The sequence below is a fragment of the Gouania willdenowi genome, chromosome 4, assembly GCF_900634775.1.
Source record: "Gouania willdenowi chromosome 4, fGouWil2.1, whole genome shotgun sequence".
Lineage (NCBI taxonomy): Eukaryota > Metazoa > Chordata > Actinopteri > Blenniiformes > Gobiesocidae > Gouania > Gouania willdenowi.
Genome location: NC_041047.1, coordinates 17,338,587 through 17,360,280, shown reverse-complemented (window position 1 = coordinate 17,360,280; position 21,694 = coordinate 17,338,587). Strand labels below are relative to the sequence as shown.

At 38.8% G+C, this 21,694-nt stretch overlaps 2 protein-coding genes across 5 annotated transcripts; one reads left to right on the top strand and one right to left on the bottom strand.

Moving 5' to 3' along the window:
• Window positions 1-450: 450 nt before the first annotated feature.
• Window positions 451-11,717, top strand: ssx2ipa (synovial sarcoma, X breakpoint 2 interacting protein a). Of its 4 annotated transcripts, none has more exons than XM_028444206.1 (14): window positions 451-566; window positions 2,981-3,079; window positions 3,286-3,431; window positions 4,728-4,931; window positions 5,079-5,183; window positions 5,270-5,405; window positions 5,528-5,603; window positions 7,068-7,233; window positions 8,796-8,946; window positions 9,354-9,487; window positions 9,585-9,794; window positions 9,887-9,998; window positions 10,300-10,378; window positions 10,456-11,717. In XM_028444206.1, exons 2-14 carry the CDS (start codon window positions 3,061-3,063, stop codon window positions 10,601-10,603), a joined length of 1,686 nt encoding a protein of 561 aa, XP_028300007.1. In that variant the 5' UTR covers window positions 451-566; window positions 2,981-3,060; the 3' UTR covers window positions 10,604-11,717. The 4 variants fall into 4 exon arrangements, with proteins under 4 accessions (XP_028300007.1, XP_028300009.1, XP_028300008.1 ...); XM_028444208.1 differs by having other exon boundaries at window positions 5,073-5,183; window positions 9,627-9,794; XM_028444207.1 differs by having other exon boundaries at window positions 5,073-5,183; window positions 9,624-9,794.
• A 301-nt stretch (window positions 11,718-12,018) lies between these two features.
• Window positions 12,019-20,320, bottom strand: LOC114461809 (vitellogenin-1-like). Its single transcript, XM_028444212.1, is given in 31 exon segments — window positions 12,019-12,220; window positions 12,302-12,467; window positions 12,577-12,671; window positions 13,000-13,085; window positions 13,162-13,342; window positions 13,418-13,705; window positions 13,790-13,967; window positions 14,083-14,289; window positions 14,380-14,445; window positions 14,512-14,568; window positions 14,651-15,012; window positions 15,134-15,338; window positions 15,408-15,534; window positions 15,613-15,798; window positions 15,879-15,972; window positions 16,105-16,279; window positions 16,356-16,475; window positions 16,562-16,663; window positions 16,755-16,879; window positions 16,959-17,056; window positions 17,150-17,367; window positions 17,445-17,663; window positions 17,743-17,868; window positions 17,943-18,108; window positions 18,244-18,630; window positions 18,710-18,856; window positions 18,958-19,121; window positions 19,198-19,449; window positions 19,538-19,689; window positions 19,797-19,811; window positions 20,255-20,320. Coding segments are annotated over 31 exon segments (4,983 nt in total). The 5' UTR covers window positions 20,295-20,320; the 3' UTR covers window positions 12,019-12,041.
• Window positions 20,321-21,694: the final 1,374 nt, after the last annotated feature.

Genomic DNA, 21,694 nt, shown 5'->3' with positions numbered 1-21,694 from the left:
AAAAGTGCAAAAAATTACGCCTGCAGTTTGATTTTTTTTTTTTTACATCCAATAGTCTAATTTGTATTTGTCAAGTTGGTTTCATCATATATGATCACAACTTTCAATGCAATTAAAAATTTTAAAAAAAATGAATTGTTATCAATTTTGTCTGGAGGGTTATATTGTTGTCATTTTTCTTTCTTTCTTTCTTTCTTTCTTTCTTTCTTTCTTTCTTTCTTTCTTTCTTTCTTTCTTTCTTTCTTTCTTTCTTCTGTTTCCAGCAAGATTTGTGAAAACCAACTTTAATGTTTTTAATAATATTTTTTTTTGTATCTAAAAGTTTTAAGTTTAAAAACAAAAAAAACAACATATAAGTTTTATTTACTTATCTCTTTAAGAGTTTACAATTACTTTCACTTGTTAACGCCTGAAGTGGCCCACAGGCGTCGGCCAATCATATTGAGACATGTTTGGTTGCTAGACAACGAGCAGGCCAATCAGAGCCGGGCTCAGTATGCACTCGCTGTTGTGTCAGTTGGACCGACATGGCTGTGGGATTTGAACGTGGTCGACTACAGCATAAAGTGAGTATGTTAAACGATATATTTATCTTTAAAATCCAACGTTTTGCTGTTTTTTTTCTGCTGTTGCTGATGTACAAAGGTTTATTTCAGACTACAGCCCATCGCTGCGTAACATTAGTTTAGTTGTGAAAACAACAGCTTCAGCGTTTGTTTGGGTTAATGCTTTAATGCTATTAGTTAGTGCACATGGATCAAACCAAAGTGTTAAAACAGCTGAATAAACAGAGTCATCTGTTACTGACTTGCTGTTCTGCTCGTTGTCAGCAGTGCGATCGTGAAATATAATTTATTGTCAAACTTTATTGTTACTACACCTTAGGGCAGGGAGGGGCCACTCTATCACAGCAGGGGCCACACAAATGTGGTTGTATCTGATCCGAGGGCCACGTGATTAACATTCATGTCAACATTTAGAACAATCATTGTATTAATACAGAGGGGAGAGGGTTTTGATGTTTTGTCAGTTTTTAGTCACTACGTGTGTTTTTGTAGTTTTGTTTGTGTTCTTGTTGTAATCTTGTATTATTCTCTGTCATTTTCTGCATTTTTGTTGTCAATTTGTGCGTTTTTGGGGACACTTTATGAATTTTCCTGTCATTTTGTGTTAGTTTGTTAACAGTTTGTGTGTCTTGGAGCTATTCTGTAGTTAATATGTTGTTGTTTTGTGTGTTTTTGTAGTCCTTTTGTATGTTTAAATGGTTATTGTGTCTGTCATTTTGTGTATTTTTGAAAATGTGTGTGTGTTTTTGTGCATTTTGCTACCGATTTGTGTGTTTTTGGGAGTTAATTTGGGTATTATGTTGGGATTCATATTCCTTCTTCCAACTTCTTGAATTACAATTTGGGGGGATTTTTCTCTGGGAGCCGCAAACAATTAGACAGAGGGCCACATGTAACCATCACTGTAACCTCACAGCTTGATTGTTGTAAATATCTGTATCATATTTGTATTATTATTATTATTATTATTATTATTATTATTATTATTATTATTATTATCTATCTTACTTTATTTTTTCCTACTGTAATGTGTGTGTCTCTGATCCTTATTTTTAACAGTCTTCTACTTATTTATACACTTATTTAACATTTATTCTTTATTTCATTTTTGTTTAACGTTTTATTCTTTTATTTGTGATTTTTTTTTTCCCTAAGTGGCTGTAACAAAAGCAATTTCCCTCTGGGATTAATAAAGGAATTCTAATTCTGATGTGTCCCCCGGACCACCAGTTGCACATGTCTGCCTTAGGTTCAGAGAGGAGAAAAGAATGACTGAGACAAATCATCCATCCATCTTGTATACTTCTTATTCTGATCAGTGTGTACACTGTGCTGACCCCTGAATCCTATCTCAGCGAACAGAGCACTAGGCACGACATAGATAATCAGCAACAAGCACGGCACATTCAGTTTTACTGCTTTCTTAAGTCACGTGGTTTTATCTTTATTATGTTCTTGTACCACATGGAGAAAAAAAAAACCCATTAAAAATATGTGCATAAACTGGGAGTCACTTTCCTCTATCTCTAATTGCATTAAGACGAATTGTATAAGCGTTGGGAAGAACATAACAGTGTAAAAACACAGATTCAGAGATATATTATCAAGGCCTGGCACCTGTTTAGTAGTTATCCTAAACGTGGCCAAGGATTGGTGAGTTTTGTAGTCGTAGGCTTACCATATGTCATGTCAGACTGATCACCTGATTAGAAGGTAGATCATCCGAGTCAATGAATGAATGAATGAATGCATGAGTCATACCTTATTCATTACTTCTAAGTAATCAAAAGCCTATTCTCAGAAGAGAATGTGAATCAATAGGCTTTCATATAGTCAGGTGTTTGTTCTCCACAAGTACTGTAAACCCAGGCACACAATTCAGGGATTGTATTTGAATGTTGGTTTATGTATTTATAAAGTCATGTTATTTGTTTTGAAGAACAGGGACACTGTTGTCATCAGTGTTTATGGGTTTCAATGTCTTATTTCTTTGTAGACAAAGCGCCTTGTTGTCTGCCTGGGATTAGTGTCATTAGCTGATTAGTGCACCAGTGATAACAAGATGGTGGCCCAGTCCCACCCTGCAACCTGCTCATATTTACTTTAGCCTAGTGACAATATTGTGATTGAATAGATTGGGAGCCACAGAAAATGTCAAAAACAAAACTAAACAGAACAGAGCCTCAGAACACTATAAATATTTAGCCCTTAAACAGAAATAAAACATAATGACTAATTGGTCACTTATTAGTGCAATGCCATTCATAAATGACAGTTGCATTATAAGAATATCTTGTCCTCTTTCTGTGATATTTAGGTTGTTGCATGTTGTCACCCCCCCACCACTGCATGTGTTTTCGTCACACTTTGTAATGCAGATTAAGGTGAATGGCTAATCTGATCATCTATTTCAGGAGCACACGGCGTAGGAGGACACTTTGTGTCCTGCACAGTAGGTGATCCAGACTCAGAGCCCAAAGGCTGTGTTTCAACAATGCCAGAGTCGTATCTGGGTGAGTTCAGATATTATTATTATTGTTTTTCTTAGGAATTAATATTAATGTTTCTTTTATGCCCCATCCAAAGACGTTTGTGCACTGTTGATTCACCAGTATCTGTAGACTTTTGCATTTTACTTCAGAACTTGTTCTCATCTTGAATCAGCACAGGCTAACGAGGAACTATAACTATATTGACCTACTGGTTTTCTCTCCACAAGACAAGGACACATCCCACTGCTCTGCTGAAACTAGAACGTCCCCCTTGAGCCAGTTTGTTCAGTCATCGCTGCAGAGAAAGCTCTACATGTTCAGCGGCTTCTGCACCGAGCACAACGTGCCAGCATGTCTGTCACACATCAGTCAGGTAGGTGTAACCTTAGATTATGCACACACGCAGGAGACGCTTGGTGAGTTGCTTGCAAAGTTTGTTTTGGAAGTGTTTAAACAATGAAATTTATAGCAATGACGCATGAGGATAATGGGGAAAAAAGCAACAACACTGTTTGATAGTAATAAAAATTTGGAAATAAGAAGGTAGGCACCATGTTGTTTCATTGTTTGCATTACAACAGATTGAAAAGTTGAGAAAAATCTACAGTATGATTTAAAAACAATGACTTGATTAATTGGGTTCATTATATAGCAAAGAGAGGACTAAAAGTTTTACTTAAAGGCACACCGTGGACTTTTTGACCTAAAGAGTTGACCCATGTGAGTTATTTTAAATGATTCCTCAGGCCAATATACAGCGCTTGACAGCATCAATGCTCCGAGTGAAGCTTCCCTCTCGAAATACCGCCCATGTACGTTTGAAGGAGACGGTCCGTCTTTCACCAGGTCATGTGACCTGGAGAATGCCTGGAGAACATTTCACTTTACGGCAGTCACGTGACCGCAGGCTCTAATATACTCACGGAGCTAAGCTAAGGCTTTTGCTACTATTATTCCACCTGATCGACTCCCGGTCATGGCCGAGGCAAGCAAAACGTTTAAAACTGCTTCTGAGGAGACCGCCCAGACCCGGCCGCCGAAACCCAGTGAGTCTTTCACGTCAAGGGGAGCTCAACTTGAAAGTTACAGGTCTAGTGCCCCTAGTGGCCAGAAGTTACACAGTGTGCCTTTAATATTTAAATCAAAAGAAAAAATATTTAAGTTTAAACCAAATCTATTGACTGGAGAAAGCATAAAGTTTTACACTGATTATTTAAAGGAATTGTCAGTGCCTGATCCTTTCATGGGCACTAATCCTTTCAGATCCTTTCAAAGCATGCACGAAACGTGTGTACATCCGGTTGGCCTATTTTAGGGCAGTTTGTGTACTATTTAAAAGGTTGAAACCCTGCTCTTTGAAAATAATTAGTTTGTGCATTCTAAACCTGCAACCAAGATTTTCCAAAATTATTGGAAATGTATGTTTTAAGTGAATTCTGATTTATTTATTTATTTTTTTTTTTTCTGTTTGGTTTTTGATTGTAAACTGTGTTTTGATCCGTTTCTGTATATATCGTCTTGCTGTGGTTTTTTCTTTTTTTCTTTAAAATAGGAAGCAAACAATGGAATAGAACTTGATGAGGATGTACAACAAAATCCTTTAAATCACATGGTGATCTTCCATTAGTTCATTCACGTAATTATTTTTTTTTTAACTCTTCTTCTGCAGGAAGTTTCCTGTCTTGGCCTCCCACCGGTTTGGAAGGAGTCGGGAGGCGGGTCAGAGTTGAATGTTGTGGCGACGTTAAACTGCATGTATGACCTCATTCAGTTGCACCACAGAGACATGAGAACCTTGGAAAACATGGAAGTGGAGCAGCTTAAATCAAGCAGTACTGCAGACTATCTGCAGCTCACGGCCACTCGCCTAAAGGTAAAATTAACTTAAATTAATACAGTGTGCTATTTCTGCATTGGCACGGACACTGGATAATACTTCTTTTCTCTAGACAATAAGCATTGTCCAGTATTTAAAAAAGAAAATATTTATCATCCTACTTATACTTTGACAAAGGAGCAGCTTGAGATTTCTAAAAGAGAGAACACTGGGCTCCTGGAGCGAGAGCGACAGCTTCAAGTCAAAGTGAAGAGTTTGCAGAACTGCCTGAAAAACATAAAAGAAGAGGTACTACAACAGATTCAACTGCTGGCACAAAACAAATCATAGAAGAAAACACATGTGTATTTATTTTTATTTTTGGGCCCCACCAGGAACAAAAACTACAGAGCATCATCGCAAGCAGGGCCAGACAATACAACCATGAGATGAAAAGAAAGGAAAGAGAATATAACAAACTGAAAGAGAGACTCAATCAACTTCTGGTGGACAAAAAAGAAAGGAAACCAGGTCAATTGGAAAATCTCTCCCGCTAGGTTAATTGTCACTGATTGTCAATGTTTTGGAGATTTGACAAGACGGTGTGTTAAAAAAAAAAACGAGGTTAACATTGGCTGTAATTTTCTTTCTAGCCATTGATGTGTTAAATACCATTGGAAGAGCTGATGGGAAGAGAAGCCTTTGGAAAACTAAGAAGACAGAAGAAAAGTAAGTTCCTTTATTTCACGGCCTATTTTAGTCAATGCTTTAGGAATAACTTAGTCGTAAATGTAAGTAGTGTCTCAGGAAACACTTGACTTTAAGTATTACACAAATGTTTTAATGAAGTAGGCCTTTGTGTTTCCTAAGAAGAGATGTAAATGATTCAATATCAGGTTTTTAACTTGTGACATTTTTCTTTTTTCATTTAAGTTTTAACCACATTATTTCAAACACTGAGGGGTGGATTCACTAATGGTTTAGGAGTATTAAAACGTGTGCAAACGTCACTCTAATAAAGGCTACAAACCCCAGGGAATCAGGACTGCGCGTCTTCAGCGCGTCAAAATGCACCCTCAGTCCATTTAGCGCGTTTTCGTCTGATGAATCTGTAAAGTAGGTGGATCTCACAGAGGGAGCAAAGAAATGGGAGAAGGAAATGCAAATAAATTAATGCAATTCATCAAACCAGGAACTGTTTGCAGTGATTGTTTCATGCACCAAAAATAGTACGACTGACAACAGGTGCAAACACACACGCAGAGATGAGCTGCACTGAAGGAACACAGCGGAGATTGAAAAAAATTCACGTGCATGCGTGCGTGAAAAAGCTGGACTCCACCTGCGGCGGCGCATGTGGAGTCCAGTGGCTTTGGTGCAGAGAGGATGCTGGATAGATGGAGAGATCCATGGATGTTGCTCCAGACGCACCGCTCCAATGAGCTTCTGTGTCTTTCTCTCCATGTTTTGACCGTAAAATTCTCGTGTCGCGTTGATGGCAGGAGCATCAGGCCAGAATCAGCTGAGCAGTATGCGTAATTTACGCAGCAATGGCACAATAATCACAAATGAGTGTGCATGACTACTCAGGAGTTCAGACCTGCTGCATGATGCTCAATAGATCATCTTTAAATGGTGCTGATCGACTGACTGACAGACTCTGTTGCTGCATTAACTCAGATCAATGGCATCAACAGGTCAATAGGACGGTTTCTGTTCAAATCTGCCTGTTTATAAGCAAAGTTACAGCACCTAGCGGAGCACACATTAAATTATGGGGAAAAAGTTCAGGTTTTAGGTTAGGTTTTAAAGTTGCTAAGTTTTATTTTTTTTAAAATTTTTTTTTTGTTTGTTTATTTTGTTTTCTACATTATTACATGTTTGTGTAGCAGACAGAGAAGGCCACCAGCCTCCTAGTGAACTTTGTGTGTGTCATTTTGTGCTTCTGTGCACTCACCTCTTATTGAACAAGCAAAATGTTCATTTAAATAGGGCGGTCTCAACCACGTCTATACGTGCACCTACTAGTGGCACATTGTTAGTAAATTCCTCGCCGCAGGTGAACAAACAGCGCCACCAAAGAAATTAGGGACGCACCTGGTTTATTAACCTTTAATTCAGTTCTAAGTGAATCCGCCCCTGAGTATTGGAATCTGAATACTGTATAGTGATCTCTGTGTTTGTCATCATCAGGCATGAGGGGGAGATGTATAAAGCTCTGCTGAACAACTACGACACACGACAGAGGGAGCTCATGTTGGAAAACGCAGAGCTAAAGAAAGTGTTGCAGCACATGAAAAAAGATATGATTTCCATTCTGAATGCAGGGCCGACTCAAAACGCCGACAAACACGAGGAGGTCGGCGTGCTATGCATGTTTTTTTTTTACAAACATTGATCACAAATGCAGCTCAGTCGTTGACACTTTTAGACAACTTTACCCACTTTTTATACGTTTTTCCTCTATGCAAATACCAGTATGAAATGCTAGCTTCACACTTACATGTATCGTAAAGAGTATTAACAACCAAATGAAAGAAGATTCATGCTCAGCGACTACTAAAGCAACTAAAATTAGGCCCATTTCTTTCTTGAGCACGATTATGTAGCCTGCATAGGCATATCACATACATTGTGTTCATATATTTAAACACATACAAGTACACAATCACAACACCACATCTACACTACCCTAGACATGCTCAATGGGGGGGAAGATGCACAACCTTATTTCCTTTCATCCTCACTCAGAACTCTCCAAATAATGAAAAAAAAAACTTCCATTTTATCTAACACAATGTTGCATCTTTGTAAAATACATCAGCACAATGAAGTCCTCTGCACAAGGAAAAACAAACCATATTCCTTACATTCTTTCATGTTTTATTATATATAATTTTATTGTTTTTGCACATTGTGTTCTTTGGTTTTTAAGATTTGTGTTACTGACTAGTAAAAACTTCCTTGTACCGAAACTTTTATATATTATTCTAACTTTTAATTGCACTGTTTTGCATTGCTTTTGAATTTTGCACCATTTTTGTTATTGTTCCCTCGAGACATTTGCACTATACTTGTAGGTGTTATATTGTATTATTCAAAATAGGTTGTATTTTTTTTTTTTTTTTTCAATGGTTGGTTGTTGTCATGGTCCGGTGTGGACCCAAATGCAGAGAGAAGGAGGCAGGATGCATAGCGTTCTTGGAACCAGTCTATCTTTATTTACCAAAACAAAACTCCAAAAGACAGGCGGTACAGGGAGCAAGGACCAGATGCAGCAGGACAAGAGGAGGGAAGACAATATACAATGATCCCGCAGTCATACTGTGTCCAAGCACTCAGCTAAATAGTGAGGGAAACTTGAATGGGAATGGGCCACACCTGGGTGAAAACACGAGGGAGCAAATCAGTCACCAACCAAGCACACAGACATCACTGGGGGGTGGAGCCACAAGCAGGAATACCTGAAACACAGACAAGAGTTAAAATAGAACACAGAATAAACAAAGACTTAGAACAAAAGTGCTAAACCCAAACAGAACCTGACAGTTGTGTTGCAGAATTGCATTGTTTTGTCTTGATAATTAAAATAAATAATAATGTGTACACACTGTGTATAGACTTGAAAAATGTTTTTATCTATTTTTATTCATTCATGGGGGGGCGGGGTCAACAAAGTCCACTCTTGCCTAAGGCACCGAATGGCGGGCCCTATTTGAACATAACTTTGATAGTCTGAAAATCAACAATATCATAACATTTAAGTAGTCTTGACTGTATAAATAATGTTTGTATGGTCTCTATACCCTGCTTTATGAACTAATCTTCTTGATTTTTTCTTTTTTTTTTTCTTGCTTTGTTTTTCTCAACCTGTATTCTTTTGATCATTACACCACCACTATTATGTTATCCTCCTTCCAGATTCTCTCAGAGGATGAAGAAGAAGACGTGTTGGATTCCAGCAAGGAAAGTGTTGAGCTGCATTGTTTTCACGCCCGCGAGAAACTCACCAACAGCATTCGCCTCCAGTGGAGAAGACTCAAGAGCCATGTTGAAAGACTGGACAGCCAAGGTAGTCTCTAGTCTCATTAGTTTTACACACACACGCACACACACACACACACGCACACGCACACGCAAGGCAAATTTATTTGTATAACGCATTTCATACACAAGGCAACTCAATGTGCTTTACATGATCAAAAAGTGCAACAGACAACAGCTTAAAATCAATAAGAACATTAAGGTTGGTATCAAAACATTTAAAATTATCAAAAAACACCAACATATACACACACACAATCAGAATGACTTTAATAATCACAGGGGGAAATGACTTTTGCTACATTGGCACCAAGTAAGAAATTATAACAAATACCTATAATTCAATAAGCAGTCAGTGGGTGAATGAAAACATTATGATTGGACTAAATCCACTGTAACATATGTGAGAATAACGAATTTCTGGGGTGGATTTAGTGTCTTTGACTAAAACGGATGAGGGTAAAGACACTGATGTCTCACGAGAAACACACGAGGAGGAGAGGGATCGACTTCAAGAAGAGATTCAGCATTGCAAAGACTTGATTCAAACTCAACAGCAGCTCTTTCAGGTAAATCTGATATGTTTTTCAATCAAACATTTAAAAAAGTGAGACGTCAACCTCGGAGTGTTTGGCATGATATAATTTGAAGATGTTTAAATCGTAGGTTACGACTCAATCATGTTGTCAACATGTCATGTACCAGCAGCTAAGTGCATCATATGACGAGGAGGCTCCCACTGTAGCGAGCAACTGCTGGATGCTTAAGGAGAAGGAGTGCCTCCAAGAGGAGTGGAGGACCTTAGAAGAGCAAAGAATGATTTTTGAAAAAAAGCGGAAGAACTTCACAGAAGCTGCCATTAGATTGAGCCATGAGGTGGTTATTTAAAATTCTGATATTCACTCGTTTGCCTTAACACTTTGGTCTGGTTTTGTTTGGATTTTTAAATGTTTGTTTTAAACTTGCAGAGAAAAGCCTTTGAGGAGGACCGCGCGACTTGGCTCAAATATCAGTTTTTAAACTCAAATCCGTTTGCAGACTCAAAGAATCCATCAGAGTCTAAGAGTGCCTTTCCAATCAGTAAGTTGTTTTTTTTTTTCAACACTGACATGCTATGGATAACAATGCTTGAAAAGAAATTGCATAATGTTTATTTGTATAACTAAAAGAAGTTGAATTTAAAAACTGTAGTTCCATGTTAAATTGTTAAAATTATAGTAGTAGAATGTCATCCGTTATAAAATAAAAAGTGGCTAAAAAAAGCCTTAAATAGTTTTTAATTGTTTATGTAAAGAGCCTTTGATGTATTAAAAGTGTTAAATGTTTTGTGGTGTGCTGTTTTCTGTATCTAATCATCAGCTTCCAACCTTTATGCTTACAGCTGAAATAGAGACAGGTGCAACCCTGGACACGGAAAAGCTTGAGCAATGCCGTTCAGAATCAACCTCATCAACACCAAGGTATGTCTCACAAAACCTGCCACAATCTTGCTGTAACAAATGCACGGGACTGTTATTTCACAGTCTCCATTTCGCAGCTCAACGAAACCAAAGAGAAAGACTGAAACAATGGAACAGTCAAGTGTGAGTGGCGAAAATCATCAACGCATCTTCTGGAAAGAAGGGAGCAACCATGATGGCTACAGCAATCATATACTTACAGATGAACGAAACAGCCCAATATGAAGCCAAAAACATGGATGATGTGTGGAACGCTTGGTGGAAGAAGCTTCTATGTAACTTTGGGACTAAACGAGCTGTCAACAGCAAACGCCAAATAATGCTTCTAGTTTGATGCTGATCAGACAATCCATCATCTCAGATTTGATGATACACATTTTATTTATACATGTGGTGCTGCAAGTCTTGACTTTAACAGTTGTGCATTTACTATGGTCTATAGCATGTATATTAGTCATAACAGGACAACAGTTTGGTCACTGCACCGTGGGTCGCACCATAAATCACAGCCTGAGGATGAGATGCTAATTTCATGCTGCTAAATGAGCCTAAATGTCAGTTTTTAGAATTACTCAGGTTTGTTAAATGTTAAAGTAAACCTATGTACTGTCACAAACGTGTAGAATGTATATTTTTAATGCTGCTAGAAAGAGTGAAAGTTTTTGTTATTTGTGAATCTGTTGTTGTATAACTGATGTTGCTAACAGTCATATTTCTGTCACTGTAAAGTGATAAGCAGTTTGCATAAAACAAATTTGAGAAGTGAAGAAAAACTGTAAAAGCATCACTCATACAATGCTTAGATAACAGTTGAATCTCATTTAGCTTTTTAAATCATTACAGAATCAATGTGTAATGTGAGTTTTCTACGAGCTGAGGGCCATTGGGTTCCTTGATAGAATGTGATTCATTGATTGCCTCCTTTCAGCGTTTTTGTGGCGCTTTGATCACCATAAGGTTGCAGCATCGTGTAACCCACAGGAATTCCCATGAGTGAGAGCAAGTTTTTGTTTTTTCCCAGATACTTCATTTTTCTTGCAGCTAAAAAAATTCCAGTTAATTTTTAGTATTGGGCTTAGACCTTTGGTGTGAATGTGGGTAAGTTAACTTCACTGGCTGCAGTGTCCTGCTATTGTGATTTGGAGAAGGGGAAATTTATAATGAAAAGGGATTGTTTTGGTTTTGCACCGTTTCTCAGAATTTCATGTGATGAATTGTCAGTATAGATTTTTTTGAATCTACTAGTGTAATTTCTTTTAAACACTATACCTTGTTAAGATACAATTGCTAATATTTTCATTGTGTCAACAATAAACATTTTGTTAATATTAACATGAAACTAGCCTTCATTTCATTTATACACAATGTCATTGCTCAGATTGTCACCAGCTTGAGAAATAAATCATCAAAACAACAAGATGTTTTTAGATATGCGGTTTATTTAGACTATATTTTAAACATGCAGGTTATGAGTCAATGGGAAAGGACAGCTATTTCAAGAACACTGAGTAGAGCAGCTGCAGGCAAGGTGGGCCTGTGCAGCTTCTGTCACGTCAACGCTGTTATGGTAGAAGCTGCTTTTGTCCATGACGGAACCTGCAGAGGAACACAGAGGGATTACAGATCATTGGTCTACCTTTTTATTCATGTTGTATGATTTTAATCAGTTGTGGGACTCACCAAGACGCACGCAGTGGAAGCCAACTGTGACAGTGGTGGTCTTCACTGGCATGCAGCCTGGCAGGCAGCGCAGCACAGGCTCAACAGAGAAGCATTGGTTCTCCTCACCACGGATGTTCATCTGCTTCTCCAGCTGCACCGATTCAAGCTTCAGTTGGCACTCTGCACAAGGATAGCGATCAAAAATGAATTCCCAGTGTTGCATGACTCTGGACACGTGATTTGTTGATGATTTCATCTCACCAGTGGTGTCCTTGCAGCTCTCTGCTGGCAGAGTCCAGGAATGAGCATAGCTGACTGCGTTGCTAGCCAAACGTCCACTGGGTGTGCGAAACTCCTGTCTGACCTCCCCATCAGCCCATCCACAGATTCCACAAGTCTTTCCTTTCATCCAGTCTACAACTTCAATCTACATTACAAGATCAAACAGACTTGTGTTTGTTACACTTGGATCAGCTTTAAGTGTTAATTGAAGACATAAAAATTAAAAATAAATTGACTGTTTGCATGGTTTTTACCCTCCATGATCTTGGACTAACGGAGACCTCTTGAAGACCGTTCCTAGGAGCAAATACAGAGATTTCTTCGCCATTTTGTCTGATGGTGACAGTACCTGTTAATAGAAGACAAATTACTTTATGACTTGCATATTTTATTAACATAATTATTATTATTTAACTAAAATTAATTAAATAATGTCTCCTTTTTCTGTCCCCAGTTATCCTCACTGTCGTTGCTGGGTACTGTAGCCTATCACAGGGATTGTTTAGTGTTTAGGATTAACTAACATTCACCAAATGATTTGATGGCTCATCACAACCCAACATTATTAAAGCTATAATGTTGTCAAAATAATGTTGTCAAACTTTCAATATAACCAAGGCTGTAGTACTTGTTGTAGTAAGTTAAAGATTGCGAACATCGCCAATACAAAAACCAACCTGAGGAATGAGTGTATGGCAGTTGTATTTCCTTTCCATTGATTTTCACAGCCATGCGGTTGCCTGACTTGTAGAAGTCAATATCACTATAGAGATCAGAAAGCAATCATTTGTTAAATTTTGTTTCCTTTTCATTAGATGTTGTGTTTTGTGAATACTTACATGTCAAGAATTTTCACATTGATGTGCCTTTCCCCAGCCTCATCTTTCCTGTGAAGAACCATGAATTTCCTCTCATCTGTGCAATCCTGAGCCAAAATCTGATAGCAGTAGAAGGGTATCTCGGCTGTGTAAGTCTTGTTGTTGAACGTGGTCAAGGATTCATCTCTGAATTGACACTGGGCTGTAAGAAATAGGAAGGTTTAATTCTGGACCAGTCAATATGTGACACATTCTAAACTCTATAGTCATCTCTTACCTGCAGCAGCCTTAGCAAACACGTAGTGGGCTTTGTTAATAGCGTCATTGAAGGGGATCACGTTTCTAATCTCCTCAAGGGGCAAGGTCACAGGAAGGTGCATGGTATAATTGTAGGAACGGTTCTGTGGACAGAAGCATTTCCTGTGATCAACAACAACACTGATAAATGTGACACTGTTCACCTGAATTATAGTTACAGTTTTCCAAATGAAGTCAAGGGCCCTCTGTGAACGGGCAACCACAGCAACGGAGATCTGCCTGACTTTGTCCTTTCCATGAGTGAGCACTGCCCGCATGTTGGGAAAGTTCTTGATTTCCCTGTGGAAGGGATTCCAAATATCAGACATTTTATGTTATCTACTAGGCATACAAGCAAATGAAAACTGAGGTAATCAAGCTACATACCTTTTTACGTAGCGCTTGAGGGCAGATGGAACGCGTTCCCAAGAGACTCTGAGGCGAGCGGCCGGGCTGGATTTAACAACGCCAGTTTCAGCTGAGAATCTTAAGCCATATTGTTTGCACTTGTCTCCCCAAGTGATTTCAGTCTATTGATAAAATAGCAAAAATAATCGTGAGGCTGCTAGTTTATTAGTGTATTTGTTTATATTTTAAGAAGCTAATAACTTGCTAATAACAAGAGAGTGTAGAATAGAACTTTACTGTTGTTTTGTTCTTGCTCAACACAACTCCATCAGCACATAACCGCCAGTTGCTGTCAGCAGCCAAGGAAGCCAGAATAAACTGAAGCCTGGCGTTGTCTTTGTCCAAGTAGAGAGCAACTTGGTATCCCTGCATCTGTTTGTCAGCTCTAACAACACGGAGGATGAGAGCCAACGCTGGGGCCAGTTTGCTGCCAAGGAATTTATTCTAAGGGGACAATCCATAAAAGTCTGGATCAGTATATCAACAAAAGTCATTCTTGAAAAAAAAAAAAGACTGGAGTTTATTTGGTTTTACCTGTCTTTTGATGGCTTCAAAACTTGAGCCCGTGCTAGAGCTTTGAGAGGATCTTGCTGAGGCGGTCTACAGAAATACAGAGACAAAGTTACTAGCTACGAAAGCTAAAATTTGAATACACCATTGTCAAACTTGTTAAATGCATACCAGCTTCCTGTGGTTCTTCCTAAACTTGTAATCAGCAACATTCTGAAGCACAAAGAACAAAGATGTTAACTGAGCTCTCACGATGGTTATGAAAAACCAGAGTATTAGCATAAAATATATTTACATTTACAATGCGAGCACTGCTTCTAGAAGAACTGGAACCTGCACTGAGGAGAGACGCCAGGCTTGATGCACTGCTGGTAGAACTCAGAACCTTTCTTGTGGATGTATGTCGGCGGCTGCTGCTGCTGCTGCTGCTGCTGCTACTGCTGCTGCTGCTACTGGTGCTGTTGCTCTGAGATGATGAGCTGCTGGAGCTGGAGGAGGAGTTTCTATTCTGAGGAACCAGGAGTTTCCTGAGCTTGTTCAAGATTGGCCTTGCCTCACTGAGATCTTCTTCGCTCAGGTTGATACGTTTCATGAGTTTCTCGGCAGCCTTTGATCCAAGTTGAAGCTCAATCTCCAAGCTCTCTGCGATTTTTTCAACTAACACCATAAAAGCATTGTTTTTGATTAATATAATGAATGAGGGTAGGAATGACGAATTACTTTCTGCTCGCAGTTGCAATGAGATTACCTTACAGTAGTGGACTCTTTTAGTACTTACTTTGTTTGACTGAAAAAGCAACCATGTGTCTCCCAACCAGCTTGTACAGCAGCTTGTCACTGAGGAAAGCGGCGTTTTGTGACTCAACCCTCAGACAGCCCATCAGTCCAACAGCAGATTTACAGTACTTCTTTTTGATCTCAGGAACTTTGGTGGTCATCTTAACTCTATTATCTCCTGGAGTGAGGATTTCTGAGGATTTTGACTACAAGACAAATTCAAATTGTAGAAACTGTTGCAGGATCTGAACAACCTAACGAGTGAAAAAACTCACTTGACTATCTTCAGTTGAAGAAGCACTATCCCTTCTAGATCTTGGTGTCAGAACTTCAGCTGGAACGATTTGAGTGATTTTCTCAGAAAAGTCCTCAATATTTCTTGACACAGCAAAAGTCTCCACTCTGATGAGAAAAGACAGCTTTGTTTTGAGATACTAAGCCTCTATCATGTCCACCAAGGGCACCAAAGGCTAAACTTACTGCAAATCTGCAAGCTTTTCAGGTACAGAAACGGGAAGAGCCTGGATCTTGAAGTTGTACTCAAGGAAGTTGAGATTGGCTTTAATGTGTGCTGGAACAACAGAGCTGAGTTTAGCTCTCAGCAGCAGGGCAGCCTGGAGTTTCTCAGTGTTGACTCCCATCACAGCAAAAGTATTGACGGCAACACTAGAGAGAAAGGGCGGTTTTACAAAGGGTACAGTAGCTTTCAGGTTCATATCTGTTATACTGTGAAAATTAAAACTTACCTGGGTTGGATCTCAGTCTCAAGCTCAACATTGGTATTCAGAAGGTCAGCGAGTTGGAAGTTTTCTGGCAACTGTGGTTCTGAGTGAACTTTGACTGAAGGAAAAAAATAAATCCACGATTAATGTCTTACCATATACATTTCAAAGCCAATGGAATAATAATTTTGGGTAGCAGGAATAACAAAGACGTAACAGAGGTTTAAACGTGCATAGAAGTGGTTGTCACCTTTGACATTTGCAGCAGCCACTGCAGCAGTGTATTGGCTGAGCTCCATTGGAAAACCAGCAGTTGTGGGTATGATCCGACGCATCTCAGAGATCAGCAGAGACTTGGTTAGGTGGTAGGGAGCTTGGGACAGCAGAGCCCTACCAAGCTGACGAAGCTGGGGTCCAGTGGCAAGCTGTTGGGGACAAACTGTATAACAAAAACTGCACCTTATAGAACCTTAAATAAAATACAAAAATTTTGGGTCTTACTGCAATGGCCTGTTCAATGACAGCTTTGTCAAAGTTTGCAAAAGCTATCTCCTGTCCGAAGAACTTGATGTAGATGGAGGCCAGAGGTTTGCTGTTGGGCTGAGACCTCAAGTAAGAGAGCTACAAACAGAGAAAACAGTTTATTTTAACTATGCAGGGTTAGACAATGTGTTCGCTTTGCTCTGAAAGGATGCTGTGTTGCTTACAGCTTTGATGGCACGTTTCATCTTGGTCATCCTGTCAGTATTTTCAAGAAGTTCAGGGTGTTTGGCAAGTGCTTCCTGAATTCCCTCAGCTCTAACTCCAACCTGCAAAGAAAAACAAGTGTAAAAGAATTAGGATCTATTCCAAATTACTTTGATGAAAATCTAGTGTTGTTTTAAAAACAAACCATTTTACCTCTAAAACATCAGCAGCAACCCCAGTGAAGTAGGCAGTGGTCTTGGCCACAATGGATCTTGGCATAATGGTGGCAGCATCATTAATGTAGAAAGCACTGGCAGCAGCCCCAACCATAAATGGATCTGATAATAAGTTAAAGCTGGTTAATGACACATTTAAAATAGGAAGTAATGCTACCCATAATTGGCAACAAGTACTTACAGTTGAAGGTATCAATGTGCATGGCTCTGCTGTAGCGGGAACTCAGTCTGTCCTTCTGATGACTCAAGATTTTAATGGCAACATCACAAGCTGCAGCCCTGATTTGCAAGATATGTAAGAAAATAGATTTAACATTAAACATTGTGTGGGGATTGGTCAGGTGACAATGGGGGATCTGATAATTTACTTACAGAGAAGCATGCATGGGGGAGATGCTTCTTGTCAAAGACTTCATGTGAGAATAAGTGAAGCTGGCCACCTGAAGATTCTTCTCTGTCTTCACACTGGTAGCAAGGCTCAAGACTAATCCCATATGAGGTTTTGTCTCGAACAGTACAATGCATGCAAGCATACGGAGCTCTGGGTGAAGGGTCTTGTCCATGTAGAGCTGGACAGCCAAAGACTGGACCTAAATCAGGAGAGAATGCAGACTCAGTGTGCAGTCCCCTGTACTGTCTTTACCAATCATATTTGCTGAGTATTCACCATTTTGTGCTCCTTCTTGGCAATGTTCCTCAGGGCCATGATGGCTTCAGCATTGACTCTGAATGGCATTTTTGCACCAACAGTGCCGTGAATGGGCAGGAACTTTGTGATTGGTTTGAGGGTGGTATGATATCCAGCATTACCCAAGACCTTCAACAGCAAAATGATGTCTTCTGTTCTGTCACTGTCCACAGCCTCCTTTAGACCCTCAATAATAGGCTGGTGGAAGACAAGAAGGGTCAAGAGTCACATTTCAGATTTCAAGGGAAAATGTTTTGAACAAAAAAGGGAATCTTACCCTGACAAAGTCCTCAGGATAAGCGGCCATCTCAATGCTGTATTTGTGAAGCATTGTTCCATAGCCCAGGAAAACGATTTCACGCAGAGCTGGGTTGTTCAGTATCTTCTCCTCACGAATCAACTCCTAAAAGATTTCAAGAGCATGTTATCCCAATCTCCACATTCATCACTGACTACCTTGTGAAAGGATCTGCGCACCTTTAATTCTCTGACGACTTCATGATTGGCAGTCACCATGTGAATGGAAGCAATCAAAGCCTGAGCTGCTTCAGGCAAAGTAATTGTATCTGCCTTAATTTCCTCCCTGATGAATTTGAAAGTGACCTCAGTTCCAATGACAGGGACAGCATCAAGAATCCACTGCCTGAAAAGCACATGAAAGACAAGTGAAGCCAAAGTCTGAGCGGTTCATATTGGGTTGGAGAGTAGTAAAAAAAAACTCTTGATAAGTGACTTTATTTTTACGAAAGTGCTCATACAGTCACAAATGTAAAGTCACCTGGCACGTGTCATTCTCAGTTGCCCCCAGAGTATCTTCAGATCCTCATAGCGAGCGGCACGGACAAGCTGAACCAGTTCCAAAAACTTCAGAGGAGCATCTTCATGGACTCTCTCCATGTTGTGCGAAATCAGGTGGTCCAAAGTCTTCATGATCTGGAAAAAAACAGTGAAAAAAAGTGATTAAAGACAGCAGAACTTCTTCTTCTCATTTGACAACACCATTTAAAACTGTACCTGGGAATGCACATTGTCTATCTTAAAGAGCTGAATAGGTGTCTGGAGAAGCTCAGTGGAAAACTCATACTTCAGTGATTCATGTGGAACATAGTGAGCCTGGATGGGGGCAACTCGGCTTTGTTGAACGTCAAGTAAGACCAAATATTGCCTAAAGAAATAAAGCAAAAATTTTTTTAAGATGTATCTCATGTGTACAGCTCTGTATTGTTAGTGTTTTATCAACATACTTAGTCTCCATCTGAGCAGATCCCTTCATCTGATTGAATGGTGCAAATTGGATCAATTCCCTGACAGTTGCGTTCTTGATCAAGAGGCCGTCACTTTCCAGCTTCAAGGTATAACTGTATGTTGTAGCACCATTCAGGTTTTTGTAGTGCTGTAAAGACAAAATATATTTTTTTTCCATAATAATCTGACAGTGTTGTCAATGCAAGATGAGAAGTTATTAAAAATGCCACCATTTTTATTCAAACTCACTTGCTGGCACTTCTCGCACTTCTCTGTGTAGGCCAAACCCAAGTCCTTAATGATCTTCTCCTGGCAGTGGTTCATGTCCCTAACCTTGATCAGATGCATAAGCCCAGCCTCTTCATGTTCTGTGATGGTATAGAGGGTCTTGCACATACCCTGAACTCCGGCCTATTAAGAAAAGCATGTGTTTCATATAAAAGCTTCCCTTCTTCCTGCAATCAGCTCTGCAAGATCTTGGACAAACCTCCTGCATCTCGTAGGTATTTTGAGTTTCCTTGATGTTGAGCTGAAGCACATTCAGAATTCCCTTGTAGATGTTAGCCACCATTACTGAGACACCCTCGGGCACAAGCACCCTTCCCACAACACCGTTTGTGTATTCAAACTTGATGGGAACTGTAAGCTGAGGTCTCAGGGCTGAAGTCAGCTTAACCGCTGAAGTGAAGGAGCCTTTAGGCCATACGCCAGAGTACTCAAAGAGCTCCGGTTCCACCAACTGCAATGTAAAGACAGGATTCATCACATTGTGTTGTTCATTCTGAAATTAAGCTAACTCTATGTTTGCCACAAATTCATCCCTTTACCTTCAACATGTACTGGTTGTTGGCCTCTGCAGTGATGTGAACTTTGCTGCTGAGTTTCAGTCCAGCTCTTGCCAAACCTTGCTCAGGCAGACCACCAAGCAGCAGCGCCTCATACTTGTACACGTAGGTTTGATGAGCAGCAAAATGGGGAACTGAAAGCCCAATGTATTAGTAGTTATAATACCATTAAAGGATATTTAATTATTGTATTTACTAGTAAAATTTAACAACTTAAATTACAACATAATGGTAAACTTACCCAAATTTTCACCAGCTACAAAACAAAACATACACACAGAGAAATAAATTAAGAGATGTAGTAATTAATTGCAAAATGCAGGATAAGCATTAAAAAAAAACCTTGTAGTGATCTGTATTTTAAATATTAAGTTTATTAAGTTTAGCGACACATTGCACAAAATCAGTTAATTATTTCCTGCATATCTAGATTTTAAATCAAATCATTCAGGTATTGTGCTATGAGTCCCTAGGATATTTCATGCTGGTTTTATTCTATAAGAGACATTTATCTGATCAAATAAATCACGATTATGATAAACATTTTGTAGATCCACTTGTCAGTGAATCTGGATTATGTTAAGCTATAATACAATACAGACTCATAGACAAACTTTCCCTCAACATACCTTCTTAAATCATAAAAACCAAACACTAAGCCTACATTAGAGGCAATAAAATATTTTTTTCAAAACTCACCCACGAAGGCCAGCAACAGGGTAAGCACAACCGCTCTCATGGCTGAAGGGGTTGTGAATGGCTGTAGAGACAGACGGGCTTTTAAAGAGAAATTTTGACATGGACCCTGGCACATCTATTTGTTGATCAGATAAGAAAAACCTATCAATCCTTTGAGTTCAGAGGATTGATAGGTTAATGTTAGGGTCACCTGGACTTGTTCCTATGAGATTGCTAAGTCAAGCTCATGTGTCATATTTCAATGTTTTGTAAGTAAGTAAGTAAGTAAGTAAGTAAGTAAGCAAGCAAGCAAGCAAGCAAGCAAGCAAGCAAGCAAGCAAGCAAGCAAGTAAGTAAGTAAGTAAGTAAGTAGTTTATTTATAAAGCGCTTTTTGCAGATAAAATCACAAAGTGCTGTACAGAGTTGTGGTTAAAGTACGAGTGCAACACAATAGAATAATAAAACAAGAGTGCATAAACATCATAAGAACAGCAACATTAAAGGATAAATAAAAATTAAAATCCAGTTAACTTAAAGATTTACTGTAAAGTGTCTGTTTCATTATTGACTTAACGGTTGGGCAATGTGTTCAGCATGCAGGCTACATTTTCATCCAGCTTGTCTTTTGATGGGTTTATAAGGCAGAGACAATTGATCTCTTTTAAATTAATATGGTAAAAGTGGGATTTGGTATGTTTAAAAAAAACAAAAACAAATAAATGAGACAAATTAATAATGAAACTCTGATTTTCTGTTATTTCAGAGTATGAATGTATTACTAATAGTAAGATGAAAATTAAAAGCAAGTGTTTACCTACCTCTTTTGTCTCTGTATTTGTATGTGTATATATATATATATATATATATACATATATAAACATATAATTCAAGTATAGACATGCTCAGTCATATTAGTCAGGCTGTTTAAAGTTTACACAAAGGAGCATCATGACTGGCTGTTTGATTACTTTGGTGAAATGGTCATGGTGACCACTGAGGTCAATGTGTTTTGCCACATGTGTTTGTTCTTTTTTTTGTTTGTTTGTGAAATAACGGCGAAAGGCCACTGTTCACGCAAACACAGAACTTTACACTTTTACTTTTTTAAAAGTTCAGTCACAATCCAATTAATAATAACTAATTCCACACAGTCGACCTTACTAATTTCACTATATATGAAAACATTTTCTTTTAATCAGAGTACAATAAAGTGAAGTACTCAGGACAAAAACCACAACATGTCAGTCCTGCACAGAAAAAAAACATTAATATTATTACAATTGTAATTACATCTATTAAAGCAAACCCTATCAGTGTTTGGCACTCTGATTTTTAAATGAACATAGTTTTTTTTAAATATATTTTTGGATTATATCTAATGTGACTGATTTCTGTGAACTAAATTCTTCTAAAGCATCTCTTCCATTACAGGGTCACAGTGTGCTCAGCTTATCTGAGCT

Coding starts and splice junctions, on each gene's coding strand:
- ssx2ipa (XM_028444205.1), top strand. Junction 5,406..5,527: donor CAAAAAAGAAAGGAAACCAG/GTCAATTGGAAA, acceptor TTTTCTTTCTAG/CCATTGATGTGTTAAATACC. Junction 8,947..9,353: donor TGAAAGACTGGACAGCCAAG/GTAGTCTCTAGT, acceptor GGGTGGATTTAG/TGTCTTTGACTAAAACGGAT.